The 25149-nt window shown below is 44.6% G+C and overlaps 3 protein-coding genes across 3 annotated transcripts; 1 reads left to right on the top strand and 2 right to left on the bottom strand.

Moving 5' to 3' along the window:
* Positions 1-338: 338 nt before the first annotated feature.
* Positions 339-11053, bottom strand: LOC102697428 (F-box only protein 33). The gene is made up of 4 exons (XM_006632141.3): positions 9818-11053; positions 5853-5963; positions 4816-5498; positions 339-4423 (listed from the first exon to the last, which is right to left on the bottom strand). Exons 1-4 carry the CDS (start codon positions 10207-10209, stop codon positions 4158-4160), a joined length of 1452 nt encoding a protein of 483 aa, XP_006632204.2. The 5' UTR covers positions 10210-11053; the 3' UTR covers positions 339-4157.
* A 370-nt stretch (positions 11054-11423) lies between these two features.
* fam177a1 (family with sequence similarity 177 member A1) lies at positions 11424-15796 on the top strand. The gene is made up of 5 exons (XM_006632140.3): positions 11424-11580; positions 12416-12616; positions 13291-13357; positions 13647-13744; positions 13972-15796. Exons 1-5 carry the CDS (start codon positions 11512-11514, stop codon positions 14173-14175), a joined length of 639 nt encoding a protein of 212 aa, XP_006632203.2. The 5' UTR covers positions 11424-11511; the 3' UTR covers positions 14176-15796.
* Positions 15667-25107, bottom strand: ppp2r3c (protein phosphatase 2, regulatory subunit B'', gamma). The gene is made up of 13 exons (XM_006632139.3): positions 24951-25107; positions 24115-24236; positions 22477-22581; positions 22205-22317; positions 20939-21036; positions 20449-20519; positions 19744-19876; positions 19047-19102; positions 18785-18860; positions 18330-18466; positions 17715-17852; positions 16393-16452; positions 15667-16296 (listed from the first exon to the last, which is right to left on the bottom strand). Exons 1-13 carry the CDS (start codon positions 25015-25017, stop codon positions 16108-16110), a joined length of 1365 nt encoding a protein of 454 aa, XP_006632202.1. The 5' UTR covers positions 25018-25107; the 3' UTR covers positions 15667-16107.
* Between the last annotated feature and the right edge of the window lie 42 nt (positions 25108-25149).

Raw genomic sequence — 25149 nt, 5'->3', positions numbered from 1 at the left:
AATTATTTCTCATCTTGAGTATATTCAAGCTCTTGATCAGTTTTAGATTGGATTTAAGAACCAGAGCACTACTAGTGACCAAAGCAGCAAATGGGCCAAAACTGTTCTTGATTGGTTTATTCACAAAAACCAAAAGTAGCATCGATAAGAAAGCCATCACTCCTTCCCACCCCTAGTCGTACTAAATAGTTATAAACCTGTCCTTTAAACCTCGTTCCTACAGTATGAAGAGTATCACACCAACAGCAAAGATGATTCTCAACAATACAAACCACTAAAGAAACACACAGCAAAAGAGCTGTCACTCATTGTCAAATAATTCAGAAACAAAGTCAAGGAATTTTTCAATGCTTTTATTCACTGATTAAAAGAAAATGCATTCAACATAAACCAATCAACAATAATTCGATCAACTTTCAGCTGGTTTACCCACGTCTGTCAGTTTTTTTCCTTCCTTTATAACATCTGATCACTTTCAATAGATAAAATCTCACCACATCTGGCATGTTCACAACTGTGCCAGTGGACTCGCGTAATGCTGATGTACATATAAAATCCGAACGCTATGTGCTCGCTGGAGACAAAAATACAGACAGTGCACACCTGTCGAAATATTAAACATTAAGATGGTAAAACCATTTTTTTTGTAAAACAACACGCTTATAAACTTTTTTCATGTTCATAAATAGAATCCGGACATTTGTTGCATATATATATTGATATATATATACTGTATTTTTTCGAAGTTTATAAGGTAGCAGCCAGGTCTTAGCACTGCTAGTACCCCACGGTGGCCACTTTACGACTTCATTATTGCAAACTGTCCTGATTTAAACAATAAATGCACAACATTCGTACCACTTAAAACTGGGGTCAGCTGGCAAGTCTCACAGAGACTACGTCTGTACCCACGGTTGCCCCTGAAACTGAATTGGCTTCCGAAGCATCAAGATTTTAAAATAATAAGGCCAAGTATCGTTGCAAGTAAGTTCTTTCCATTGTAAGATTACTGAAAAAAAAAAAAGAGCCACAGAGTATATGCATTTCTCTTGCATAGTTTGACTTTTTTCTGTTATGCAAGCCAACCATGAAAAGATGGGGCTGGTTTAGCTTGATTTTGACCTTTACCACAGTGGACCTATTACAGCAGATGATTGTGGATTTGTAAGTCATTTTTCAAAAAAAAAAAAGAATCAAAAATAGGAAGCATCTATGGTCAGTATCCCACCCACCCCCTCTGTGAAAGGTCGCGCAATGTTCAATTACCAAGCTTCAAATCCATTACCTTAAGGCTGGCATAAATTTAGGTTTTGAAATAAGGAAAAGAAAAACAAAAAGGATGTAAAATTATACAGGCAGCAGTACATCAAGCCTTCCATCATCTGTATTCAAGCAATGGAGTGTACTAACAGCTTCCCTATTCCAATAAGAGAAATTCAAACTGAGAATGCATATGAAAATTTCCCCAAAGCAAATATTTAAAAAGGAAAAGCAGGGATCCTAGTTGTAAAAAAACAACTGGTTGTTCTTTATGATAAGATAGTTTCCCTCCCCAATTCATTGCAGAGATTGATAAGCAACAGGGGAAAGAAAACATCCAAGTTCTTCAGATTACACTTTTTTTTTAACACCACAAACACCACAACTGTTGTATTAGACCAGTTATCTGGTAACGATTGGATCCCCACCCCCTTGCCAAAAAAAAATTTAAAAAGTAAAAAAATAAATAATTTCATGCAGACATTTGGCCTTTCATCTCCCCAGTGGAATGTTCTGTAACGTTTCATAGCAGCTTACAGGTTTGATAGAACCAACCTCGATTTTTTTAAATTACATTCACTCTTCACAGTGAAGCAGGTGCATTGTTCAAAGAGTTCTAAAGTTGCTGACCAAGCCACAGCACAGCTGTGCATCACACAGGTCGAACTTTGACTTCTTAGTACGTAAACCCAGTAGTGGAACACCTTGGCTGACCAGCCATTGGCCTGCCTCTGCCAGTGTGTGGGCACTTCTCTAGGGTTGCATTTCCATGATCTTTGGCAGCTGACGCGGGCGCTGACAGAAGTAAAATCCAGTGACTTGTTGAGAAAAGCTTTTCACGACTAGCTTTCATTTCAAGGCCTGAGCAGGTGAGCTCCTCTCCCACCACTTAGTCTGACGGTAACCCTGAGAAAGGCCGTTTCCTATTGTTCACCGATTAAAAGGAAAAGCGATACTTTCGGATATTCTGCCAACGTGCTCTCTCCTGTCTAATACATGCATTTTTTTTTAAATCTAAACACTTTGATACTAAAGTGAACATTCTAAAAATAATTCCTGACTAGACAGCCATCAAAACTGAAAAGCAACTTAGTTTGAAATGAAAGCTACCTGGAAACAGGCACAACAAAAATTAGTTGCTTACTGTAACAATGAAGTGAATTTTGATTAAATAGAAATTCACCATCAAGCCTCTATAAATATATATTGTAGACTGAATTCCAATCAAACCCCTGCATTTTCCTTTTAGTTGTGGTACTCCAAAAGAAACAGGCCATTTAAACCATAGGCAGACAGGTCAGCACACTCTGAACACAGGCAAATATATCCTCCTCTTGTGACCTCTCGTGAATAAACTCTATGCTTGAAGAGCTTTCAGAGAGGACACTCCCATGCAGTCTGAATTTGCACAGCCATGCAGGTTGGGAAGCTCTTTCCCAGTTCCAGATTTTTAAGGATTCTCTGAAACGTGGCTCCACCTTGTACACCTACTCCAAGGCAAAGCGAGTCCGGAACACCACTTGTCCAAGTTTTTCCTTCCCAAATATCAATACTCATCCTGTGTGATTTGATTTTGACTAACACTCATTTTTGAGCACAGTAAAAATATTTTTTTATCACAAGTAAAACAGATTCCGAATATATCCGATTCCGACACCCACTGAATTGAGCAAGGTTTCAAAAGAACCTGGAATTCCACACCTCTGCAAGATGACCACAGTGGGGGGGGGAATCATACAGAAGATGTAAAACGTCTACCACCGTTTCAGAGTCAAAGGGAAATCAAGTTATTAGGCACAGACCAACCCTTAAATGATCTTCACCAACTCCTGCTGCTATCTATGCAAACACTAGATGCTTCTTTTACAAGCTTTAAAACAAAAAATGCACTGGCAAGAACAGAATTAAAAAGTCTTAGAGACATGCCAAAAATGCTAAACCTTTTAAAACTATGAAGGGAGAAAGATGTCCATGGAAAGGTTGAGTTGTACTTTGACAGATCATTTCTAAACGCACATGGTTTTCAGCCTTCAAGCAAACTTGCCTTAAATCAAAAAAGTACCACAAGATCAAGATTCCTGAGATATGGAACAAGCCAGCAAATTCTGTCCCAGACTCAATAGATGAAAAACCTTAGTTTTAAAACTTGATATAGAAATAACATCCAAGGCAACTCTGACTCAAGACTAATAATAGACAGACAGACTGATTGCTTCATGTATCTAACGTGCTGCCTACCTGAGACAGACCAAAAGGATTTTAAAATGGACTGCTATGCTAACGAGCGTTTCTCTACAGTATAAGGGATCAGGAAAGTCACCTAAACACTCAGTTGATCTAAGATTGCTTCCGCCACCCTCCAGTTACAGGGAAGACAGAGGTATTAATCCAAGTGCTTTCATTTTGTCTAGGTTGGAATACCAGCAGTATCATCTTCCCAAATATAGCAACATCTCAAAAAATGAGCAGAGGGCTAAAGGTCTCTGTACGTTTATCAGTACTCCATCCTTGGCCGGAAGACTCAAGCCAGGAGAGGTAAATCAGTATAACGGACTTATCTCAACAGCAGGGACGGATTTACCCACGACAGACTCGCTAATCTCAAAACAACTCAAGAATCCCCTATAAAAATATAAACATCACACTTCTAAGCATCTTGTAAGCTAGCCGTGAAAAAGCCCTTCCCCCCACATTCACTCATTAGCTACTAAACCAATACCCAACTATACTCTCGTACAGAAGCAAGATATATAGATATAAATATAGAGCTAATACTGATTAAACATAGCACGTATAAAGGGTTAGCTCACACTACGGAAAGGAAAAAAAAGCGTGATAAAATAAAGAGACAGGGCCCATTATTTTAAGGGAACCACAAACAGGACTAAGCGGGCAGGCTAGACGCCCTCGCTGAAGCGCTGCATCTCTCTGTAGAAATGCTGCGTGGGCTCGCTGAGGACAACGCTGGTGTCCATCATGGGGTGCCAGGGCCGACCCAGCCCCAGAGACACCTCCTTGATCAGGTTGTGCACGGGATCCTCCTCCACGAAGACCAGCTGGTCCTGGTCGAAGTCGATGCTCTCCTCGGACACCGCCAGCACCTTCAGATTGGAGCCGCGCAGGCGGGAGATGGCGATCAGGTTGTGCGCCCACACAGTGTAACCTAGGAACAGCAGACGGGTGAGAGCCGCGCACGCAAGGCAGGGTTGGTTTCGCTTGGGTTTTTCTGGACTCATTCCGTTTCAAGGGTAAAAACATTCCAGAAGCAGCGGAATCTGACGAGGGGGGGGGAGGTTGGGAGAATGGTAAAACTCCTAAACTCTTAGCAGATCATGGGACACGCCCAAGGATAAGTCAAGCTCCAGAAATAATCCTGGGAACTGCTAGGCTTCCTTGCTTGGTCACAGGCCTGGCGTGCCCCTGAGGGAATTCCTCCGAGACGCACGCGGGTTTCAAGCCAGCCCTCCAAGGCAACACACCCCTGAACTGCACAGCAGCCAGGACTGAGCCGTGAAAGATCTACCAGAAGGAGAGAAGCAACGCTCACTCACTCACCGTGGATCACCAGCAGAGACAGGCGCGTGCAGCGCCAGGCCAGCAGCACCAGCGGGTCCTCGTTGCGGTTGTCGCTCAGGTCGGGGAAGCCGGCGTCCTCCCTCTCCACGGGGTCCCTCATGAGGATGAAGTGGGTGAGCGTCTTGGGGTACTGCAGGGAGATGAGCTCCACCGTGCCCTCGGAGGCGCAGCAGGAGTAGCTGTCGAAGTGGATCCTCTCCAGCGGCAGGCTGGGCTTCAGGACCCTCAGCAGGTCCTGGCTCGGCACGTCCAGCGCCATGACGTAGACCCGCAGGTTGGCGCTGCTGCGCACCAGTGCCTTCCAGTCGCCCTCACTGGGGGTGGCGTCCAGGGGCTTGTCGGGCACGGCGGCGCCGCTGAGCAGGAGGGAGAGGCGGTGCAGGGGCGCGTGGTCGCGGCCGGAGAGCAGCAGGCACATCTCGGAGGTGAAGTCGCAGAAGTCGAGGGCCAGGGAGCGCAGGCTGTGCAGGCGCTCCAGCTCGCCGACGGGCACCAGGGAGGGCAGCTGGCTGTCCAGCAGGCTCAGGTGCTGCAGGGAGCTGGCGCTGAGATTGGACATCATGGACAGGGAGCTGGGGGTCACCATGCCCAGCATGAACGCAGACGACAGCCACTTCACCTGCCGGCTGTTGGCCAGGATCTCCTCAAACAGGAGCTGTATCCTAAAGGAGCAGACGACTTATCAATCTCTGACTCTGATCAGAGGACTTTCAGGCAACAGCGTAACACTAGAAGATAGATTTTCCTGCATCATTTAGGAGTTGACCTGCTTCCATGAATAACCTAGGTGTGTTGCACCAGAACAGTTTTCACATTAATAAACTAAGTGGAATTTCAAATCCACATAAGAAATTGGATTGGACTTCTCATAACTGATCTTCAGTCCAATGTGTGAAAGATACACAACCAATTTAAAAAAGACTTACAAGCTGCTTAGAAATGACTGGAATTAAGGAAAGTTTCCAACGTTTAAAGATCGCCACCAGAAAACAGCACTCTGTTTCCCTGTCACTCACTCTTTGATCTTCTTGCCCGCCTGATCCACCTGACCGAGATGACCACGGTCCAAAATTCCTTCTTCCTGAAGGATACAAGTGTCTCCATAGAGGCTCAGCTTCTGCAGGTTTCTTAAAAAAAAAAAGGAGAATCAGAGTGAAAATAAAAAAGTAGGAATCCAGTAGAGTGAACTTGGAAATGCAGAACAAAAAGGACTCTATTAGAACTCTTAAACATTAAGAGAAGCGAAACCCCAACAAAACGATGTCAAACTACATTTCTTCGCACTTGCGTTCAACAAAAACAAGGAGACACACAGAATGGTCTGCAGGAGCTGAGGCTACTGGAGCACAATGGCACTGACGAAATCAACACAACGGGCTTGTTCAGCAGCAACAGAAAAACAGAAACCACAGGCCTCAAGCAAAACTATGGGAAAGAACTGAAACAACGGCACTTCTATCTGCACAGGACTGAGGGGGTCTGGAAAAAACTGTAAAACAAGCTGTATCCCACCATGCTGTCAAAGCTGCCAGTGCAGCTGTATCCACAAAACCACCCCAGCAGACTCACAGACCGGTTCGCTATCAATGAAATGAGTAAAGTGGGCAGAATAACCCCCTGACCCACTCTTCTGGTTTCTAGGCTTAGTGATGTTCACAGGAAAAAGCCTAGGCTTCCAAAACAGCCCGGTAAGTAAGAAAACAAGCAGCCTATAGGCTTGGAAAAGCCCATATGAACTAAATCACCGGCTTCGCCAGAAAGACAGCAGGGGAATTAAGTTCTAAATTATCAGCTGCAAATGTCAAAGCAGCAAGAAAAACCAAATCTGAATGAGAATCATCTGAAATTACACAACATGCGATAATAAGATTGCTGATCCAGAAATTGCTATCATCAATAGTTTATCAGGCTACCCGAGACAGACCCATTCCAGAACACAGCGTGACTGATTTTTCTGCCCACATAGCTACATATTTAAAACTTCCAACCCTCTTAGTGGTCAATAACGAAAATCTCACTCAGACATTTCATATGTTTTGTTCCTGTTCTAAATAATTCATCAATGAACATCCCCCAGCATCTCTAATTTGCAAATTCTTTGCCTATGCTGGCTAGTCTCTTTTCACAGGAGAAGACTACACTCCAGAAGATGACTTGAAACAGAACAGGACCCCAACTTCGAAACTATGAAAAACAAACCAAAGAAGCTTCTGTAACAAAATGAGAATACCTGCTTTAATAAATGGATAAATAAAAATACAAATAATAATATAATTTTATTAATAATAAATGTATTTATTATTAATTTATTGTATTAATTGAATGGTGCTATTCATACCAAATTATCCCAAGGTGCCTCACATAAAGGAGAGCAACCATTTCACCCTCTATGGAAGTCCAGAATTCAACATGCATCAGATCAGAAAAGTGAGAAATTGCTTCACCAGCTGAATTAAGAGGAATATTTTGGAAGGCCGTGCTGGAATTCCAGAATGGAAACTACTGTTCCCTTTCACAACATGGTTCTTAAACCTAAGAACAATCAAAAGGAGCTACATGGACAGAAAAGGTGATTTAGACTGTAGCAAAGCTCCAGCAACCCTCAGATTCCATCGTACCTGCAAACAAACACCACTCACTGCCTCCTGAAGCAGGAGGGACCACCACAGCCATCTAAACACTGGGCCTCCCTCTTGTCTGCAACGTTATTTCCACATTATAAAACCGCATTAGGGAGCCTCTCAGGAAGTCAGATTGTTCCGACCTACGGAAGTCACCTTGATGAGATCAATTCCAATGCGTTAATCTCCGTCCAAGGCAGAATTAAAAATGGTACAAGCCAGCATTTCAGAAAACACTAAAAACAGCAGGTCATGAAAATGGTGAATATCAGATACAGGCCAAGCGGATTAATCAATCAGTAAATTTAATTACCACAATCCCCAACTTGTAACCAAATTTTGCCAAGAAAATACCTGAACAGCTGGTATAATGGGAAGCATCCGGGTTCTCCGTTTTCCAGCACAGCTTTGGTGAAAAGAGTAATTCAGGCACACTGGGCTCAACACCTTTGTTGACGATGACAATATGCACACTAAATACGCAACAAAAACATACAGTGTTTACAAACAAGGCATCCCACATGCCTGCGGTCCTGACCAACCAGAAAAACCCCACACAGCTACCAAGTATTTAACTCCTCTATAAAAGGACCTTTGATGACATTCAATGATTTAATTAAAGGTAAACCAAGATAAACCTCACAATTGCTTTGATAGGTGAATCTCAGACTCCTACATGTCAGCAGGCACCTCCTTGCTTAGAAGCTCCTTAGGTGCTGACCAACCACTGTCCCTCAGGTTACGACACCCTGATAGCCACTTCCACCCCAAAAATGTTTAACAGAGTGGCTGTCTCTCAAGTTGAATTAAATACAAATAAATCCCTTTTCTTGCCAGGCAAATCCAAGTACCTGCTACAGAATTAAATACGAAACTACTCCAGAAAACAAAAACAAACCCAACACAGCTACCGCCGGGAATTTTGGACTCACAAAATCCCGGGAAATCCCACCAATTCAACACCGATGTGAAACATTTCCTGCTGGCACGCCACATCGCTGTTCCTGCCCCACGCCATGAAAGCACACACAGTTACAGGCCGCATGGGAAACCATAAAAGTCGAGGACCCGCCCCATCTCCTCCTAGACCACAGGCGCGGCGTCAGGACCCCCCGGCCGGGACCCTCTGGGTCAAGCCGGTCGACCCGGCCACAGGCTTCCCTCAACGTCACGCCGCCCAACACACAAGGAGACCAGGATCCGTTTCCATCAGACAAGCACCTGGGAGCAGGCCCATAACCATCCCAGCGCAGTCTGTACCACCTCCTGACCTGACCGGCCTTCACGTGCAGAGATAAGCATGAGGCATTACCCTGACCAAGACACCAGCGACATTATTCAAGTCCCTCGGCACTGCGACCACACTCACACCGAAGCAAACTCTAGATCTCGTGTAACGGCCTTTAAACTGTCGCTGGTACCAGTCCAGAGAGATCCTCTTAAATCGTCAGGAGCGCATGAAGGATGATGGGTCGCATACAGACCCCTGCTGAATTCAGCAGAACCAGCAAATGGCCGGCTGGAATTCGCCACCAAACTGATTATGAGACACACGATGCTTTGTGTACAGCCATGTGCAGTCTGTCGTCGTATGTCATTCAACCAACAATCACACCTCCTCACGCTGAAGGAAAACACACACACACACAGAAAAACAGTTCCGGTGGTAAAGGCGAGGCGAACTCAGCTTCGCCGTGAGGAGAGGGGTGGCAAACGTGACTACCGGTTTCCTGCAAACCGGAACCGGTCCCGCTGTGCACCGCCGCAGGGCACCGGGACGTGCCGCTTCCCCGTCACGCCAGGGCACCGCAGGCTCGGTCTCTGCGACAGGAGGCCCCCGCAGCGGGGGGGAGGGGGAAACATCCAAAATTCAAATTCACAATATAAGCGGATCAGGGCAGGGGTCAGCGGGGCTCGATCCCGAAATGAAATTGCCCGGGGACACGCTCCTGGGGATGAGTGCGCAGCTGGACCGGGTCAGCCTTTTGCGGAGGTGCTCCCGGGTCACCGGTCGAATTCAGATGTCAGATCGAGAGCCGACTGCAACATGTAATGGCTGCCAATGTCACCCGCTGTTACTGGTGGTGGGGAACCAAAAAAACACATATATATATATAATCAAACGCTTTGCGTGCACCCTTCCCGTCTATGAACCGCTACAGGCAAAGCATTCGCTACGTAGCTGGTAAAACAACAACAACAAAAGTTGAGAAAGATACATCGCCCGAGAGCATTTATTCCGAGAGAGGATGACGAAAAGCGACACCAAGGGTTGTTTCGGTACTTTGAAACACCGGGCGCGATTACGTAAGACGGGGAGTCGGCGCCACCGCAGGCCCGCCCTCCCCTCCCTCCGCTACCTGTTGTTCCGCAGGCCCCTCAGCACGAACAGCACCTGGTCCAGGTAGGTGTGCAGCGCATCCCTCCAGCGGCCCGCGAACTGCGCCTCCTCCTCGGCCGCCCGCCCCGGGCCCAGGTAGCCCTCCACGGGGGCGAACTCCAGCTGCAGCTCCCGGACGAACGAGCCGAACTTGCGCATCAGGAACTCCAGCTTGGGGGTCTCCTCGGGGCCGGGCCCGCCGCCGAGGCTGAGCCTCAGCTCCGTCCAGAGCGCCGGGTAGAAGAGGCACTCCCGCCAGCGGGCGCACACCGCCGAGGCCCGCAGCTTGTCCCGGGCCGACAGGAAGGAGAAGATGTGCACGATGAGCTCGCTGGGCAAGGCCGAGGCTCCGACACCCCCGCACAGAGCCATGGCCGTCGTGTCAGGCGGTTCTCGGCACCCCCAGAAGCGCGAAGCAAAGAGCTGAGAGGTGCTCACACTGGGACGCCAGCCAAAACCGAAGCAGCACCCCCCAACAGCTGCTCAGCGCAGCCTCTCAGCGAAAACAAACAGCGCCCCGCCGCAGCCTTCCCTTCACTACTATCGGGCCGCACCACTGCCCTCCCGGACGGGGGGGTCCAGGCACAAGTGAAAATGTGGATTGTGATAGAACTAGCCAAGTGAGCACTCTGTTTAAACGCGTGGCCTTACAAAAACGCAATACGTCTAGTTTCGAGATTGCTTTGTTTAGCGTTTGGCAGCACGTCCCTATTGTGCTGGTGCTGTGGCAGGGCGGGTCCCCCAGGCGCATGGTCGAGCCCGCAGCGCTGGTATTTTTGCTGTGCCTCCATATTTCCTGCAGGGGGAGCCCGGTCTGCGCCGAGCCACGCGTGCGCCCTGGCGCCGCAGGACCCAGAGCTGTGGGCTGGACTGTGACCGTGTCCGAATGTGCCGATTTTCACCGAGTCGGCCGCAGATAATGTCCGATTTCACACCCCGTGACACCTAGGCCTCTAGCGTCTTTGCTTGTTTTGTGCACGTGTAACAGCCATTTAAGACTGACTTCTGGCAAGCCAGTGTACTCTTTTGACCCGCCTTTGGCAAGTGAAGAAACGGGGCACATTTAGGTGCATATTCTGTCAAAACACGTATGTCTTATTTGCTGTTAATAGCCTATCTGTGCTATTCTGATTTGGTTCTTCAGAAAGAAATACAGTTGCTGTAGTCGACTGGCACCCACCTCATAAACAGCTCTGCGCTGTACTTGTATTTCTCGGCGGGCAAGAGCGCGGTTCGCATTAATCATATACAACAGCACAACTTTGTTTTAATGGTGAGATACATTACAGGAGCATCAACAATTTTGATAAGTACACCTGTACGTTTTCTACAGGTGGATGCTGCACACTGGTGGTGGTGGAGGGGAGTCCCCATTACCTGTAAAGCGCTTTATAAGTGTAAGCAATTATTATTACTATTATTATTATTCTACGCTTAGACGCGAAGACAATCCACAACACCGAGTACAGCTTGCAAAATGCAAAAAAAAAACTCTCCACACTGCCCACCTCCGGCGCCTGCGCACTGGGCTCTGCCCCCACCCGCTCCCATGGAGCTCACGCGGCGCGCGGGGCGGAGCCGCTGCGGGGGGTGACGTCACTTCCGGGTGCGCCCTGGAGAGCGGCCGCTCAGCCCAGCCCACATAAACAACAACCCGGGGCAAGACGCGGGGAGATGGCGGAGTTATCGCTCTATCTCACCAACGTGAACGTGTCTCTGGGACAGAACATGGACGTGGAGAAGGTAAGTTGAGCTCGGCGGGTGTACCGATGGGGACGTTGTTGCGGTTTGAGTGCCGGAGATCACCTCCCTGTCAACCCGTCCTCTTCATTTGACCACTTCAGCCTTTCCTGTGTGTTAGTGCTCAGCTGTCGCTGTGGTGGCGGAGGCGGCGGCGGCTTTCTCATTAATTTCTCTGTTTCCTGGTGCCGTGGCTCCAGTATAGACCGCGACAGCTGAGCTCTAATTGTGCATGACAGGGTTTTGCAGCTCTTACGTTGTTGGGAAATGCAAACTTCGCAGAGCGAAGTAATCCGAGCAGAGGTCTGTGTCACTCAGTGGTGACACCTGGCCAGGGCTCAACTCACGACACCAGGAGCCGAGGCGGCTGGCGGGTCTCGGCCACGACCGAGTCGTGTCGGGAGCTGCACCCGGGTAGCTTGTGCTTTGTTGTCATTCATTGTCGCTCAGCGCGGCAGTGGAATGCAATGTTCTGGTCTCTCGCTCTTTGTTTCAAAGGAAGTTTTCCTAAAGTAAAACTAAAGGGGCTGAGGGAAATCGTCGAGGCCGCCGGTCCCCGGAGCTGAGACCGTCTTGCCTTTCGCTTGCTTCTGTGCCCGGCTTGCTCCTGTCAGGTGTCCGGAGCATCGGGTTCACGGGCAGGTTTTGGCTGAAGCGGTTTCAGATTCAGGTTGTTGCCAGAAGCCGCTGGAATGCTGCCTCCTGGTTTGTTTTTGCTGCCGGTAACGGCGAGGGAGAGGGGGTGTGTGAGCCCTTCATCCGCATCCCGTCTTCATCGCAAAGCGAATGGCTCCCCTCTGGGCCCGGGGAAACGGGGCTTGCTTCCTGTTGTTGGCAGAACCCGGGCGTCGGGAAGGACTTCGAAAATGTGGAGCTTGGGGAGCTGGGGAAGAAGACGACGACGGCGCAGCAGCAGCAGCAGAAGGTGCCCCGCCGGATCATCCACTTCGCCAGCGGGGAGACCATGGAGGAGTACAGCACGGACGAGGAGGACGAGGCGGAGCCGGAGGAGAAGGATCTGCTGCCGGCTATGGACCCGGTGCGTGTGTGTCCTCATCCAGGGTGCGGGGCTCAAGGCTCCGTCAGCCGCCTGATGGAAAATGAACTAGTGTTACATGAGGGCTTAACCTTTTTAGAGGCACTGCAGATACGAAATGGACTGAGACCCTTTGAAATGACAGAGTTCTATGAAGATGGACTCCGATTTCCATTCATTTCCCATGCCAAGTCTGATTACTTATGGGTTTATTGCACTCTTGGGACATTGCAAACCTATAATTTGTAGTCGTTAGAATGAGTACTGGTTATTCTAAAAGACATCGTGATCCTCCCTTTACCTGAGAACGGTTCTGCAGAACTTTCCGTAGCCCCATGCATTGTCTGCAGACAGAAACATTAGTTTCTACCCGATGATTAATTGGTAAGAAATTTAAAAATTGCAGTTGATTTTTGTGATGTCCGGTGTGTGGTTGCAGTGGTGTCCTGCGCTCCTGTGGAATGCTCAGACCTGCGTAAGGGTTCACGGTTCATCATGCTTCATTCAGTCGGGTCGAGTCACGTCAGGTGTGATCCATGCGACTTGCACACCTGACTCTCAGAGGTGGAAAAGTGAAGACTCCAAAGCTGATTTTGCTCCCCAAATCGTAACTCGGATTGCTCCAGCAAGAGGATGGCTCTTGTGGGATAAAGTTTTTCTTTAAATTTCCTTCACAGTCGAAGCTGACCTGGGGACCCTACTTTTGGTTCCATCTGTGGAGAGTTGCCACTTCAACGATATCGGGTAAGTGTTTCCAAAACCTGCACCTGTCTTTGGAAATAAGACACCTTTTGTAGCTGCAGTTTGTTCAGCAGCTCTGCAGTTGAGCTTTTTACACTCCTCTTAAGACAATCATTCAAAGTCCCTACATTGTAATGGCAGTACTCGGTTGTTAAACACTCTGGAATTAACTAAGCTTCCTGTCATAGTTATTTTTCCCCAACTTAAGTGCAGACATCAGTTTCTTTTACGCCTTTTTAAATGTCCAGTAAAGCGTGTTTTCTAACTTGAATGTACCACATGTGGTTTTCAGTGTGTGACTATCTTGGAGAGAAGATGGCTTCGCTCTTTGGTATAACCTCACCTAAGTACCAGTATGCCATCGATGAATACTACAGGGTGAAGAAGGAGGTATGTAACAGTTAATGGCCTGAAAGCAGGATGCATGTGGAAAGTTAAGAGTACAAAAAAGCAAATCCGCATAGGAACTTAGCATAAATAGCTGCCTCAAATAGGGTTAGGTTAAGAAATTGAGGGTGATGTACATACAGTATGAAAGAGTCAATGTATTGCCCACAGCAAACTCCCCCCCCCCACTGAAAACACTTACCGCTGTCCTTGTGAATGACACACCACAGGAGGAGGAGGAAGAGGATGAGAACCGCATGTCCGAGGAGGCAGAGCGGCGCTTTGAGGAGCAGCAGAAGCAGGAGAGCCAGGAGCCGCACACGGAGCAGCCAGAGGGGGGGTCCGCGTCCTTCGTCAACGTCACCTTCGAGCTGGAGAAGGAGCCCCTCTCCGTTCCAGAGAGCACCCGCGTTCCTGCTCCTCTGCCCACTTAACCCGCTATTAAAGACACAACAGATCCCCTCGTAATGACCTTTTTGTACCTTTTCAGCATCGCTTGTTTGCATGGGTTCGCTTGACTAGACTTCTGTTTGTACAGTATATGTGCCACACTTGAAACACCAAACCAATCGTTAGATACTTCTAGCAGGATACCTTAATTGTTTAAAAATGTGAGAGATCCCATATGAGTAAATGTTACCCTAAAACGCTATTTATACTGCACATGCCTTGGTCAAATGTATCTCTTAAAAGGTTTTAGAATTCCAGTGGCCTTTACACAGGAAACCTAAGGAGTTTCTATGAGATGGGGGCTAAATGGCAGTCAGCTGCTATTCACAAATATACAGTTTTATGTCTGTATGTAATGCGTGTCTGGATACCTTAATGAAATTTTATATAAGAAGTACCCAGTAGTAAACATGTTTTACTAGAAATGTTTTGTGCACTGATAAACCGAGGTTTATCATTTCAAACCTTGTCACTTCAAGGTTAATTAGAGCATACAGTTTCTGTAAGGCTGTGTTTTTAAACATCATTTGGGATCCTAGGGATGCTTATAAAAAAACTTCTGTACTTTCATCACAAAAGTAGAAATGGCAATATTGCAGAACTCATCGTTTGAAAGGTGTATTCTTGCAATGACCAGGTGTCCAAAATCTTCATTGATTTTGTACTGTCAATTACCAAAGCAGTTGAATGGTAGGATGCCTTCATTTAGACCTGACTGGATAGTTTGAACACTCGTGATCTTCACAGCATTCATGCAGGGGCTCTTTGAAAACGGATGAAGGTCATGCATGATCTGATTTGACACCTTCTGTACTACAGTGGGAGATCTATATTAGACACCTGGCTATTTAGAATATGTAAGTAATCAGTAATTAACAGCTGCATTACTAATGTTATGACAGCCTTCTATGTGAGGGTAATGTTTCTGACATGCACTGTGATATACCTCGGACATCTCCTGTTGCCTATTAATTCACGTGTTACATGTGGTATTGTTTAATATGAACTATAGCTGTCTAAAAGGGAAGCATTAATTGTTTGCAGAAATGGTCTGATATAGTATATCAAGAGTGAAGCGTTTAAACCAGGACTAGCTGTTACTCCTGCAATTGGTGGATTCATCCTTGTTCTTACCATGGATTTCGTATCTAAACTCCATTCATACAGACAAAACATGATACCCAGGCTGCATAACCTTTACAAAACATGGCCTTAATTGTATACTATGATATTTTCATTTAATAAGTACATTGTCTTTATTGGATGATTTAGACTTTTCTCAGTGCTACTTTAGAAGATTTTGCAGCATGTTTAGACTTTGGCAAAACAGGCACAGCTCCTGGTTTCATTTTAAATCCCACAGCTAGCCTTGGCAAGTCCTGGATTAAGCAACTAAATTTCAGAAAGCGAAGGTCTAGTGGAACCTGGTCTACAATTGCATTTAATCTGCTGCACTACAATTAAAACAAGCTCACTTTGTTTATAAAACATTTTATAATTTATTTATGTAAATGTTTAAATTGAAGGCTTTTATATTTAATGGGGAAGAATATGCATTTTATTTTGTATATAATACAGCTTAATAAACTTTTAATAAAGATGAAACTTGGATCAATTTACTTTGTGCACTATGAAGCACTAAACACTTGCAAGGAAATTCAGGAGCCTCGGCAAGAGCCATATATTCACACTAGTAGATTACTTGTCATTTTTAAAGAAAAGATTGAAGATCCTCAAATTCCTAAACTACTAGAGTAACTTGCAACAAGTTGCCCCTTCACATACATAACCTTTCTTATGTCCTTATGGCACTCCATTTAAAATGGAACAATAATTTATTGCACAACGTTACACTGTACATTTCTCTGGAAAGGAGGGATTAGCATTCTTGCTGTGCAGCCAGTCCAGAGGGAGTTTCATGTCTCATCCAGATCAGCACTGCTGTCATTGTCATTGGCAACAAGGACCTCTCTGTTTTCATAGGTCCAGAAACCGTTCAGGTCAATGAGGATGCTGCTGACAGTGTCCCCTTGGCCGCTGTTCACGAGATCCTGAAGGGTGATTTTGTATGGGTCCTTGGGCTTCACCATGTCAAAGATTTCATCCTGCAGAACAAGAAAGGATTTTGTATGAGGTCAGCACACCAGAAGAAATAAAAAGGTAGCTGTCCGATATCCTGCCACTGCCAAATGCTTCTTTACCTTGACATCCTGAAAGGACACTGGCTCCTGCCCATGAAGCTTCATCTGCTCCTGGATGGCCTACGTGGAAGTAACAGCACAGTGCAATTAAAAAATGCTCCTTTTCTGCTCCCATTTGTGTTACAAAATTACAGCATGAAAAAACAGAAAGACCTCAATCTTTATATATATAAATCGTGAACAGTACTATCCACAAAACCAAAAAAATCTATTCTCCACAACGGCCTGTTGAAACATTACTGGATGAAAAGCTATTATTTTACTGGAGATGCACTCATTATAACCACTAGAACAATACACTTCATATATACAATATATCTACAGTAATGTACACAAATAGAAGACCCCTGGAACTAGATGGTACGCAAACAGAGAAACAATCAGCATTTAAGGGATATCAGGCCTATGCTGTATAGGCTCACAAGGCAGTGGTTTAACCACTCTGATCAGCACCTGCTCTGAATATAAACCCCACAGTCCCATAAAAGAAACTTCTTTCCTTCAACAAAATGCTCAGCTTTACTGTAACAAATACAAAGGCAGTCTTATTTGAAGGAGCAGGAGAGCGAGGACAGATGGCACAGCGGAGTGAGGGGGGGGGGGGGTTGTCTAACCATAATCTAAGAAGGAACCTCCACACTCTTTCAAAGGAGATCTTTTGAAAAGCTAACAGTGTGTGCTTTCTACGGAAGTGAGAACAGTTCAGCAAAAACAGCAGCAACAGCCAATGAGGATTCAGGAAGTAAGATACTTTTCAGAAAACTGAAGTGCAAACTTGTGAATTAAAAGCCAAGGTCATCCCAGATCCCATGGCACTGTTGATAAGAATAGGGGTATTCACCGAGCTGTCCTGGCTGAACGCCACACTGGGTTTGTACAGTCTGGGCTCTGTACATTTCTCCCTTAATTCAACTGATCAGCTTGGGAGCGTGGCTGCTGGGGCAGAATGTGCCATCAGTATTAGGAGTAGTATTATTGTTAATAATGATATTAGCCATGATTTATATATGAGTAAATATGTGATGGGTATGTGGTGACAGACAATTGTTAAGATTTTATAGAGCTCTGGTATAAAGTTCAATGCGTTGGTAAACTTTCAATCAGGTCATGTTAGTGGATATGAATGCTGAGGATTTACTGTTGGCACGTTTTAGTATACCAAAGAAATAAAATGAAAGTGGATAACCTTTAGTGATTACTGATGAAAACATTGATTTTGGATTTCATTGCAATCATCAAGGGAATTTAGAATTGTATTACCGCAATATTTGTGTTTTGATGCATTACGTGCTTCAAAAAGAAATGCACCTAGTGTTACTCACCCTGAAAAAATAGTTGAGTGCAAAAACATTGAGGTAGCCCTTGTTTTCAATATCCAGCAATTTAAAAATGTACTGCAGGGCAGCTGGCTCCTTCCTGTTCTCCAGGGCCAGAACAAAATCAAGGTATGTCTTGTAATCCTACAAGCACAAGGAAGAGGCAAAGAGGTTATTTCCGAACCCCTCACTGCATCCATGTAAAGACAGCCCTTATCAACCGGCCTAATTGCACAGGGTGCATCAGGAGTCTGCACCCATAGGACATACAGTATACACCTCAAACTGTCCAAAACAGGTTGGATGACACAAGGCCTCTGAGGTGGACAGGACACAGTAGCCCAGTGGACTGAGACCCTGCAAGACTCAAAGGGGGTTATGGCCGAAAATCAAACTGTGTCGCAGCACTAAAAAAGCTTCTGGAATTCATGCTCTCAGATCAGGTCTGTCTTAAGAATTGTTCCAGTAAGCAATGGTTAACCATAGGCAACACATTTCAGTAATAACAAAAAACTGCATGCTATTTAATTGCCTGAATAGGCCCAGACGACTGATATACCCTGTACATTTAAGCACAGTAGCAACAATTCACTCTGTGTCGCGTTGCGTGCTGGGAGTTACCATCTCTCCATCGTAAGTGAGACATTCCTGATAGACTCGATCCAGAAACACGTTCGTGAGGGTTCCCGTTCCATAGCGGGACAGCTCCTCCTTGCTCAACATCCCATTGTGGTCCTTGTCCAGGTTTAAATACTGACCTGCAGCGGGAAAACGCAATGGGCTGATGTAACCTGACCACGGCGGTCATCCCCCCGGTCTCCTGAGAACACGGTTGTCTACAGAACCTTTGGGGGCCCAAGTTCAAATTCCTTCTGCATTAAAAACATTTCACATTTCCTCACGTGAGACGAGATTCCAAGACTGAAGAAGGTAATACTGCAGTACTGATAAAGTGATACTGCACTGGATACCTCGGCCTGCGCCAAAACAACTGCATGTCAATGATTACACATATCGCTATAAACAGAAATCTGTTCCTTTTATTAACCAGATAAAAGTTGATGAACTTTGCGTACCATACACTCGGAGGGCTGATGGAGCAGAAAACCAGTTTGATTCCTGACTCTCCTTGGAAAGCTCCTCATCTCTTAGCTGTAAAAAAGCATTGAATACACTAGATAACGATATACTGTCAGCAAGAAACAAGAAATCTAAATCAAAGGCCTCATTAGTCTGTTTTATATTTAGTATCTTAATCAAGTTTCCATTGCCCTGCTTCCCACTGGTCATGTATTTAGCCATCCCAGAAAAAAACAAATAAACATAAACTCTGTTTACCTCTAGCAAATCATCCAGAAAACTGCAAGCTAAAATGTCTTGAATCTTTATTTTCCCTGCAAGAAAGATTTTAAAGTTAAGTACTGGAAAACTAAAAGCACAACACAAAGAACCTAGTCAATACCATATGCATAGGCAAGAAGCTTTCACCGTGCAATGAAGAATACAGACCACTGTTTCAGTAAAGCAGAAATAGTCTTCGCACCAGAAAGAGATTTTACACTATGAATCTTTCAAGGGGCTTAGCAAGTTATTTGTTATCACAGTCTCACCACTGCTACATGGGCGAAGATGTCTTGATTGCTATTCGCTGTTCCATTTTTCCCCTCCAGAAAATGTGCTACATACAGCAGGTAGACCTGTGTGGCCCAGCTATCAGCCCTAATATCTCACAGCCCTCGTACACGCAAATCCTGGGTTCAAACACATGTCAGGTTCCGATGTGTCAGAGGAGTAGAGATTGATGCACACTAAAGTGATTAATACAACTAAAACGAGAGATCACAAAGACACCTTGGAAAACTAGATGGATCCCCACATCAGTAAACAATCTTTTGTGCCAACAACACGGTGATGTAGATCTAATAAAACTCCCTGAAAAGGATGAGGGGGATCTTTTTCACATACGGGGGGTGTGTATAAGAAGGGTCAAAGCTGTGCTAATATGGATATATGGGGGGGGGGGCAGGCAACCAACCAGTGCGAAGAGGATCCAGGAAAAAGAAGAATTTCCGGACCGCTGTACAGACGTAGAAGGAATAAAAGGATTTCTCCAGGCCATCCAGCTGTGGCAGAGTGGGGATCAGCTCCAGTATGTAGTTCTCCAGATCCTGCCACACAACACAGTCCAGTCACAATCCCAGGCATCGATTCTAGCAACGGCATGACCTCAGCCGATGCCACAGTCAACGCAAGAATGACCAGAGATCCAGATATTTTCTGCAATAAGCAATAGCATTCCCAAAATACGTTTCCTAATCCTGACGGTATGTATTAAAACAAAATAACTCGCAGGACAGACAAATTAATTCCATTTTATTTCAAAAGATCAAGAGGTGTGTGATCACCCACCCTTGCACATTATCAGCACCTTTTAAAAGTCATCTCTGGGGTCATTTAGCTAACACTTTTGAGAATCGTTCAGAGGGCGCTAAGGAGAAACTGTAAATCACTGAACACTCAGAAACCTGATCTGACAGGATAAGGGAGAGATCGTTTCCACAAGGTGACATCATGGACTGTCTTTCAGGGTGTACCAAGTGAAGGGAGAGCAGTGGGAAATGGTCTCATTCCCTTTTTGTTTAAGTCTTAATAAAACGCAGTTAATTGTAAATTCTAAATGTGTGTTCCTTTGGATAAAAGTGGAAGCCAAACAAAATCACCAATATGTTGCAGTACTTGCCGATTCCCTGAGGTACCCCTGTCCGGCCACATCGTACAAACTCAGCCCAATCCTCGTCTGGTGTAGCCACACTGGGGAAAAGGAAGAAACAAATGATGTTTTAAAGAAAACAATAACCATAAACAAATACACCCAACATGAAAAATACACAATCCTGCAAGTATCCCTTTCAGAAGGACTGTTTGTTTTTTTTAATCTGACTCTTAAACAACAGCAAAGCTAAACAGACTCACTGAACTGTAACTATTTTGAAACCATGTATAATACACTAAATAAAGATATTCCAAAGTAGGAATTGAAAGTTTTGAAGCTCCAGGACGTAACACAGTGCAAGTATCAGTAAATAATGAAACACTACCACCACCAGCCTCCAGATGGCACACTCCCCAATGTGCCAATTGTTACATCCACAGCACAAAGCACTTTCTGAAGATGAATTACAGTATCGCACTGTTTCAGTCACACATTTGCAGCTGTACAAAAAGCAAACCTTTACGCATGACGTAGTTGAAGAACTGCATTATTGATATCCTTCCGTATGGGTCACTGTGCAAGAGCTTGGCATAGACTCTGGCTGTGAAGAACTGCCTGTTCAAAAGAGGATAAAAAAGCTTGCGTTTACACGGACTACTGCATTTAACAAAGATTTAGAGCAGGTATCTCCAGCTGTAGTCCTGGAAAGCTCCAGTCCGATGGGTTTTATAGGTAAACTAAATAATTTCTAAAGACTAAAGACTGAGAATAAATTGTGTGCTCAATTACAGTTTATTTGTAAAGCGAGTTAATTCAAGAAAAATTGACCTCCAATATGAGAGTACCTTTAATTAAACACATTACTATTTTAATTAATCAAAAACTGACACGTGTTCCCAGTTCTTAAAAATGTTGTTGACAGTGACCTTTATTTCTTCCTAGACTGGGACTCTCCAGGACCAGGGCTGGAGCCTGTTGGTTAAGAGTCTTGGAACAAATACAGTTGTAAAAAATGATTCAAACAAAGTCCTTTTCTTAATAAGAATTTGGATTTAAATAAAACAGTGTATTGGTTTTAAAAGTACTATTAATCTGTGTAGGGTTTTCAGTTAGAAAAAATACTCAATTTTTTGTTTGTACCCTTTTGTAATATGTGTGACTGTGTGTAACAAGTAATTGTAATTTGCATTGCAAATCAATTATTTAAGAGTTTTAAGCAAACTCTATCACATAGATTTTGTAAACCTCAGTTCAAGACAATGGTGTGTTTTCCTTTCCCGTTCCCCAAAGATAAGAACTAGATATTGATGTGGGATATCCAGCAAAATAAACTAACCACCAGGTCTTACAGCCCTGCTGAACCTAAAATATAAGTTGGTTTACTCTTCCCCAAACACCATGTGAAGGGTAAAACCTTTGCATTCACACCTTATTTCGGAACCATGAACCAGCACTGTAGAATCTTTTGAATCTGCAGAGCACCAACTACTTAATTCTGGAAAGTGTGCTACAATGTCGTTCAGTATGTACAAAGAAAACATAGATGTAGGACATATAAATCTGGGTTTTGTTTCCTACTATCTTTTCCTCTTTAACTATTGAGTTTAATAAGCTTATTAAAACCTTGATATAATAATGTACTTCCTAGCTGTAGGATTTCCTTCACAAAACATCATAAGACTTATAAAACCTATTGGAGATTTGCTGTTTCTTGCAAAAATGATGAGATCAGGGTTTCAGATCACGTACACAGTAGGCTACATTGTTGTCCGTTCCCACTTACTTGCACTTGGCTCCTGCCTTTTCAGCGACTTTGAGGAAGCCGTTGTAGTTGATCATGGCCTCCTCCCCTATCGAAGGCGGCGTCTGGTGTTTGTCCAGCAAAAACCACAGGTTCTGGGAGAACAAGGGAGGAACAGACTCGCAATTCGTGACTTTATTCAACTCAGCAGTGCTCTGGGAATAGCACACGAGAAGACATATTACACAGAAATGACTTCAAATATACAGAAAACCGTGTAATAAGCTAGGAACAGGTGCACTTTTATTAACTACCTGCAGCTCCTCGTTGTCCAGAAGCTCCCTGCTTTTCCGCTGCAAAAACACAGCTCTGGATTCCTCTCGTAATTTCTGCAGCAAAACCTCGTCTTCAGCTGGCAACTGCAGGAAACAGATTAAAACGCAGATCTCTTACCGAGTGCATATCCGAAGTGTTGTAGGCAAGACCACCTAGTCCGAGTCCGGCCCGAGACCGGGTCCGGGAAGAGATTAGTGGGGGTGAGTCAAAGACAAGACCAAGACCTAAATAAATGTGTGTCTAACTCAAGACCAGTTCGCAAATAGCTATATGATGCCATCATCATGAATGTGCCAAACGTTAAGTGTTAGCACAAACATTCTAAACAGTAACAAAACTAGCAATCAGCTCACATATCAAAAATAATTCATTAAATTGAGGTATTGAAAACTTTGCACTCTGCAGTATGTTTTTTTTTCCAGTGTCCTTTTGCAGACGAACTCTTTGTGCTTCACATGCGAACTGAAGTATCGACAATGTAGATGACATTTTCGGCAGAATGATGTGTAGTCTACTGTATAGACAACATCCTTAAAAAAAACTGGCGCCTTTGATCACGGACAACGGACAATCATTGGTTATTATTGGATGCGTATAATGTTCATCTGGTGGCAGAAATATGTTTTTGAGAGGCAGCAAAATAATAGGCTACAACAGATGTACATGTGTTCTGTGTTTTTTTAACTGGTCTCAACCGGTCTCGGGAAAAAATGAAATCCCATCCTTGTCCAAAACCGTGACAAGGCCAAGTGCAAACGTCCATGACAAGACCAAGACCATAAAAATATGGTCTTGAGTATTACTGCCCCCCTGCGCTTGTAAAACGGCGAACAGGAGGCATGGTATGTCTTTATGCAAAGGGCTGTGGGAGTCTGTAATACACTAACAAATCAAGGTTGTTGTCAAGGCTAATACTCAATGGCTTCTTTCGAGAAATGGCTGGAAGGTTTTTTTTGGATGAATAAACTATTAATAATTAATTCCTTACACTTACAGAGCACTTTTCTGGACACTCTTTACAGGTCATGGGGATCCACTCCATCCCCACCAGTGTGCAGCCCCACCTGGATGATGCTCCAGTACTCTCCCCACACACCAGCTCTCAGTGGGGAAAGTACTGGAGCATCATCCAGTACTCTCCCCACACACCAGCTCTCAGTGGGGAAAGTACTGGAGCATCATCCAGTACTCTCCCCACACACCAGCTCTCAGTGGGGAGGAGAGCAGAGGGATGAAGCCAGTTCAGAGATGGGGATTACTGGGAGGCCATGACTGATAAAGGCCCGGGAGGAAATTTGGCAGGGACACAGGGGTCACACCCCTATTAACTACCAAAAGGGCTAGAAAGCCCAAGAGGTTCCTCTCATTTGTAACCTTTTCTAATGTTCTTTGTCCTTAAAAAATATATATAATTTTACTTTACTTTAAAAGAACTGAGAAGGCAACAGCGATGCTGGGATAGCTAAGATATTCAAAAATCATCAAACAAGTAATGGCCTGAAGTTTGCACCACAAGCGAGTGTTATACTCGACACACAAGGAAAGAGCTCAGAGGTTACAGAGCTCTCACAGGTCCATCAGACTGCAAGCAGCCGGCCTGCTGCCCTCGCACTCACCCGGTAGTAAAAGCGCGGTATATTCCTATAGGAGCGATCCCGCCTGCCCCAGCCCCACTCTGTGTAGTGCTTAGTGAACAACGTCATCTCTTCGTCTTTCTTCTCCTGCTCCGTCATTTCATCTGGGCAGAAAACACAAGAGACGAAATGTGAAAAATAAAAAAGTTTTAATGCTACAGTATTTTCACCTGAAATATTACAACTAGTGCCAGAAAGCTTATTTTAATTTTTACATTGGGGATGGATTGACGTTGGCTTGAAGTATTTAAAGACGCTTGTCCGAATAGTTAAAATATTTGTAGTACACATTTCTTAAACAAAGAACTGTAACCTCACAATCTCCTTTAAATGAACAGAGAGTGCCGTACTCATCTCCAGGATCCTGAAGAAACCCTAATAAACATCAATCGGCGTGTTATAGTTTCAATTGCACAGTCATGTTTCTGCGCTTCACAGTCGTGCACTACGACTCGTTGTGAATATAACTTGCATATTAATAACAAAAATTACTATGCAAATTTGAGTTGAGAGACAACGGAGAAGCAAAACTTTATGAATCGATAATCGAAGCAACTTTAAGTTTTATCCAATGGCCTTGAACAGATTTTACACAACATAACATTTACAACGGTAAAAAATACCGTAATTGACAACATAATGTTAATTAGCTAAATAACTTCTGTAAATTTTAACTTTGCGATTGCGATTGTCTAACTTCCTTTAACATTAAAATACAGTTTGATGAAATTGTCAAACAAAATCCATTTATAAGGCATAGAGATATCGCCCAGTGATGGTTTAAAAAGGTCAAACAAAGGCACACTTTATTCACTCACCTTTTTTTGAGGTTGCCAACCTCCTCTTTAGAATTTCTTTCCATTCTATTGCTTTATCTCTCGACATTGAAACTTTAAAATCAATTATAACTAAGCAGAACAACTCGAAATCTCTCAGAACAAGTTCCCGTCTGCTTTCATTTACGATTTGTTGCCAAAGCACTGTAGTTGTTTCTGATTGGTTCACACGGCGTGAAGG

This window comes from Lepisosteus oculatus, chromosome 8, assembly GCF_040954835.1.
Source record: "Lepisosteus oculatus isolate fLepOcu1 chromosome 8, fLepOcu1.hap2, whole genome shotgun sequence".
Lineage (NCBI taxonomy): Eukaryota > Metazoa > Chordata > Actinopteri > Semionotiformes > Lepisosteidae > Lepisosteus > Lepisosteus oculatus.
This window is presented reverse-complemented; position numbering and strand designations above follow the sequence as displayed.

What these genes read in the sequence shown, in the direction of transcription:
- LOC102697428 (XM_006632141.3), bottom strand. Translation starts at nt 10,209, where the DNA reads ATGGCTCTGTGCGGGGGTGTCGGAGCCTCGGCCTTGCCCAGCGAGCTC. An exon ending in AGGGGCCTGCGGAACAACAG is followed by an intron (nt 5,964 to 9,817) that starts GTAGCGGAGGGA and finishes TTTTTTTTTAAG; the next exon opens with AAACCTGCAGAAGCTGAGCC. An exon ending in GCGGGCAAGAAGATCAAAGA is followed by an intron (nt 5,499 to 5,852) that starts GTGAGTGACAGG and finishes CTGCTCCTTTAG; the next exon opens with GATACAGCTCCTGTTTGAGG.
- fam177a1 (XM_006632140.3), top strand. Translation starts at nt 11,512, where the DNA reads ATGGCGGAGTTATCGCTCTATCTCACCAACGTGAACGTGTCTCTGGGA. An exon ending in AGAACATGGACGTGGAGAAG is followed by an intron (nt 11,581 to 12,415) that starts GTAAGTTGAGCT and finishes TGTTGTTGGCAG; the next exon opens with AACCCGGGCGTCGGGAAGGA. An exon ending in ACTACAGGGTGAAGAAGGAG is followed by an intron (nt 13,745 to 13,971) that starts GTATGTAACAGT and finishes GACACACCACAG; the next exon opens with GAGGAGGAGGAAGAGGATGA.
- ppp2r3c (XM_006632139.3), bottom strand. Translation starts at nt 25,017, where the DNA reads ATGTCGAGAGATAAAGCAATAGAATGGAAAGAAATTCTAAAGAGGAGG. An exon ending in TACCGCGCTTTTACTACCGG is followed by an intron (nt 22,582 to 24,114) that starts GTGAGTGCGAGG and finishes TGTTTCCTGCAG; the next exon opens with TTGCCAGCTGAAGACGAGGT. An exon ending in TGTCCTTTCAGGATGTCAAG is followed by an intron (nt 16,297 to 16,392) that starts GTAAAGAAGCAT and finishes CTTGTTCTGCAG; the next exon opens with GATGAAATCTTTGACATGGT.